Source organism: Mustela lutreola, chromosome 4 (assembly GCF_030435805.1).
Source record: "Mustela lutreola isolate mMusLut2 chromosome 4, mMusLut2.pri, whole genome shotgun sequence".
Taxonomy (NCBI): Eukaryota; Metazoa; Chordata; class Mammalia; order Carnivora; family Mustelidae; genus Mustela; species Mustela lutreola.
In genome coordinates this window covers 191,364,182-191,367,985 of record NC_081293.1, presented here as the reverse complement: position 1 = coordinate 191,367,985, position 3,804 = coordinate 191,364,182, and the positions used below count along the sequence as shown (strand labels likewise).

At 44.5% G+C, this 3,804-nt stretch overlaps 1 protein-coding gene across 1 annotated transcript; it reads right to left on the bottom strand.

The window, feature by feature from the left end:
- Positions 1-2,128: 2,128 nt before the first annotated feature.
- On the bottom strand, positions 2,129-2,908 carry TAS2R60 (taste 2 receptor member 60). The gene is given in 5 exon segments (XM_059172558.1): positions 2,129-2,340; positions 2,343-2,397; positions 2,400-2,502; positions 2,504-2,691; positions 2,693-2,908. Coding segments are annotated over 5 exon segments (774 nt in total).
- Positions 2,909-3,804: the final 896 nt, after the last annotated feature.

Sequence of the window (3,804 nt, the reverse complement as noted above, 5' to 3'; positions counted from 1 at the left end):
TGGATATAAAAGAAGAAACAGATGCAACTGAGCGTAAAGGGGGTTGGTGGAAGGAAAGGAAGAAGGGAAAGGACATTCATTTTGAACTTACTAAATTTGAAATGTTCATGGTACTATCAGGTGGTGATGCCCAAAGTGGAAGAAAACAGAGGTTTGGAATTCTGAGGAAGGTCAACGTTCTGACGACTGATTATTCACATGAAGGTCATAAGTAAAACTATGTGAATAGTTGTAAACACAAAAGGAAAAGGAGCAGATGAATCCCCAAGAACAAGATGGTTGGCTACGGAAAGAGCTGGCAGGGAGGGCACAGGAGGATGAGCACGTAGTGAGGGAGACACAAGAGGAGCAGTAGAGTGAGGAGAAGAGCCTAGTGCAGCATCACAGGACCTTCAGGAAGATCCATGGATGGGCAATTATGAGTGGTGCTCATTTTCCTTTTTTTAAAATCTTCTATCAAGATCAGGTTGTACTTTTGCAAAAGTATCATTAATCAGTTTTTTTTTTTTTTTTTTAAGAAATCACTTGTTATCATGAAGAGCAAATACTACAGAGACATAAGAAGATGAGGGCTGATGGGGCACCTGGCTAGCTCAGTTGGAAAAGCTTGCAACTCTTGATCTTGGGGTTGCAAGTTTGAGCCCCACACTGGGTGTAGAATATTGCTGAAATAAATAAATAAACTTAAAAAGAAGATGAGGGCTGAGGATAACATTACATTTAAGAATTAGGAACTCCTATGTGTCCTTTAAAAACACTTTTTTTTTAGAAAAAAAGGGAGCAGAGAGGATTGTAAGGCAGCATGGGGTGGTGGGTGATTCTCAGCACGTGACTAGCAGAATGGCTACTTGAGGGGGTAAAAGAATTGGGGGGATTTTTTTTCAGGAAAAAAGATAAGAGGCACATTTGTTGAGGAAAGTAAGGACAGTGAAGAGGGAAAGTTTGAAGATTCGCAAAGAAGTGGGAATCCTTGACAGAGCAGGGCATAGGAAAGAAGCAAAGAGAGCCATGAAAAGCCAACAGCCAGTCTTCTAGAAAACCTATCTTCTAATGAAAAAGTGGAGATGAGTCGTAGAGGTTTTAATGCAAATAGAGAGAAGGTTAGGGACCTCAGTTTGAATTATTCAAAAGGTAACTGAGTTTAAGGAAGGTTTGAGGTTTATGGAAGGCAGAAAAGCAGGCTGCACCCTTCACCAAACCAAAATCAAGTCTTTCTTCTTAAATCTTATCAGATAGATATAGGTAAACTTCCCCAAATCAAAAATTTCAGTAGGTCTCAGTCTCAGCATAAAAGAAGTCACTTATGGGTTCATCAACCTTAATAGTCACAGAACAGACTAGCAGAGTAGGCTATGGCAGAGAACATAAGCAATATATAAATCAGAAATCCCTAGCTTTCATAGGGATTTCCAAAGGTCATCTGCAAATATACAAATCCCAGATAACACACACTGCCACACAAGTGCACAAATGGACCATGGTCTGTGAGAAGAGTTCAGACACCAGGAACTCGTGCACAGGAGAGAGGGGCTTCCCTGCACCAGACAGGGGGAAAACAAGGACGTGATAAAAAGAAAAGGGAGAGGGAAGGGCAGGACAGTGAGCGGAAGGGAGAGGGGAGGGCAGGACAGTGAGCGGAAGGGAGAGGGGAGGGCAGGACAGGGAGCGGAAGGGAGAGGGGAGGGCAGGACAGGGAGCGGAAGGGAGAGGGGAGGGCAGGACAGGGAGCGGAAGGGAGAGAAGGGGAGGCAAGGAAAAAGAAAAAGGAAAGGCAGCTTATAGCATGGAGCCAGAGGAAAATCGAGGCTCCAAATATCTTCTCCAGTCTACTCAACAGATAAAAATTGAACTATGTGTCAGGATCCTTGCATCCAGTTTCCAGAAGGATAATTTTAAACTCCAAGAGATCCATCACAGGGAAAATAAAAGTTTCCTGATTCTTTGGCCCCATCAAGTCCCACAGGGAACCTAGCTGCATTAGCTACACACTTGCTGAGTGTAAATCGGTGATGCAAGCCCATTATTTCAGGACCTTCGATCTCACCCTGAAATCCTGTTTCACTGAAGTTATTCTCCTCGTCATTAAATAGAGCAGAGAGGAAAAGAGCATTAAAAGTGGCAAAAAGATTTAAAGAAGCCACGTCGCATTGTACCATCCCCTCTGCAGTAGAGTCTCTGAGGTTTTTCCATTAATTGCCACTCCATTAAATGCCCAGCACCATGCATAGCATCCCCCCTCCAGCACACCTCTCAGCCTAGGGCTGCTCAAGAGCAGTCATGGGTGGACAGCTGTGCACAGATAAATCACTGTTTGCCATATCCAATGCCTAAATTCCAAGAAGGAAAAACACCTGCAGCACTGAGCACCAGTGACAGAAAATAGGAGGTGAAGAGCATATAGAGAAGGAGATAAGAACCAGAAGAACCCTGATGTGCGCCTGGGCACTGGGGTCACGAAAGCCGCAATGGAGAGCAGGGCCTTCATTATGTCTTTCCAGAGAGCAAAACCATGCCAATGAGAAAGACAAGAGTAAAGATTGTTCAGGTAACAAGGTTTAAAGAGAACAGGGATTTCTCATATGATCTTATAGTACTCCTAGTGGCATTCTAAGATTGCAACCCTCTCCTTAAAAAGTAGTGATATAAGCTTTGGTTGTCTATGAAAATAGGATGGTGCTCAATATGGAGACCTCACAGAACTGAGCAGCATCTACGGAACCAATCCAGACACCTTCTGTTTTAGCTACAGGAAGATGGGGAGGATGAAGGTTGTGGTCTTCACGCAACAGAAAGCACTGAGCTAGATGAAGAAGCATAAGGTGGCGGTGTTCAGGAAGGCCAGGTACTGCAATACAGAGTTGTATGGGAAGGCCAATGGATTCTGGAAAATATAAATGCTCTTCCCCATCACCACTCTGTTGCCACTGCCAACAGAGGCAAGAGTCCCCCACACAAGAGTCCCCCAGGCTAATTTAGCACAAGGTTAACAATGTTCTCTGTAACAACCACTCCATGCTCAATGTTACAGTGATGAACACTGCTTACTGCTGTCACCAGGAACAAAAAATAAAATAAAATGATAGCCAGGGTGATGGCTCTCTTATCGGCCAGTCACTGGAGGTTCTGGAACCATGTCATCTCCATTCATCTCTCCTGTGGACAAGATGGATCCCCCCAGACTTCAAGGTCTATTCCTTTTGGGTGGCTCTGGAAGGTCCTGCCTGATGTTTGCCCCTCTTGCTGCCGTCAGGTGTAAAGGACGGAGTAGAGGACACGGGCTATCTCCTGAGGGTAAAGAGGTTTCTTCTTCTCAGAATAGATGCAAATATTTCTAAGGCTCAGTTTCAAAAATCTCCCTGCCTATCCCTGAATTTGTGTGCCCTTCCTCTGCCCACTCTCTGTCCATGTCAACATTGGTGTGAATAATATGCCAGGCAGGCACTTGCATTTAGCATCCCTTACACAGAGGTTCTACTTCTCTGAGCTGACACCCACATCACTGCACACCTGCTGGCAGCTCTGTGAGGAAATCCTCTATCAAGGGTCAGAGCTCACATTCATTGGTTGATAGTTTGTTCCAGGCATTGTTCTAAGTGTTCTCCACTGTGTTAGTTCTCAGCATGACCTTATAAAATAGGTGTTTTTGGAAAAGTGAGCTAAACCTCTACTAAAGAGGTTAGTTTACCCCAGCTCCCTTCTCCTCTCTAAGAGTCTCAGCTAAGGTCATAGTTAAATGGAGGGAAGACCAAGACCCAAACTGATTTCAGAACCAGAGATCCCTGCCATAGTTAGCAACACATCCTT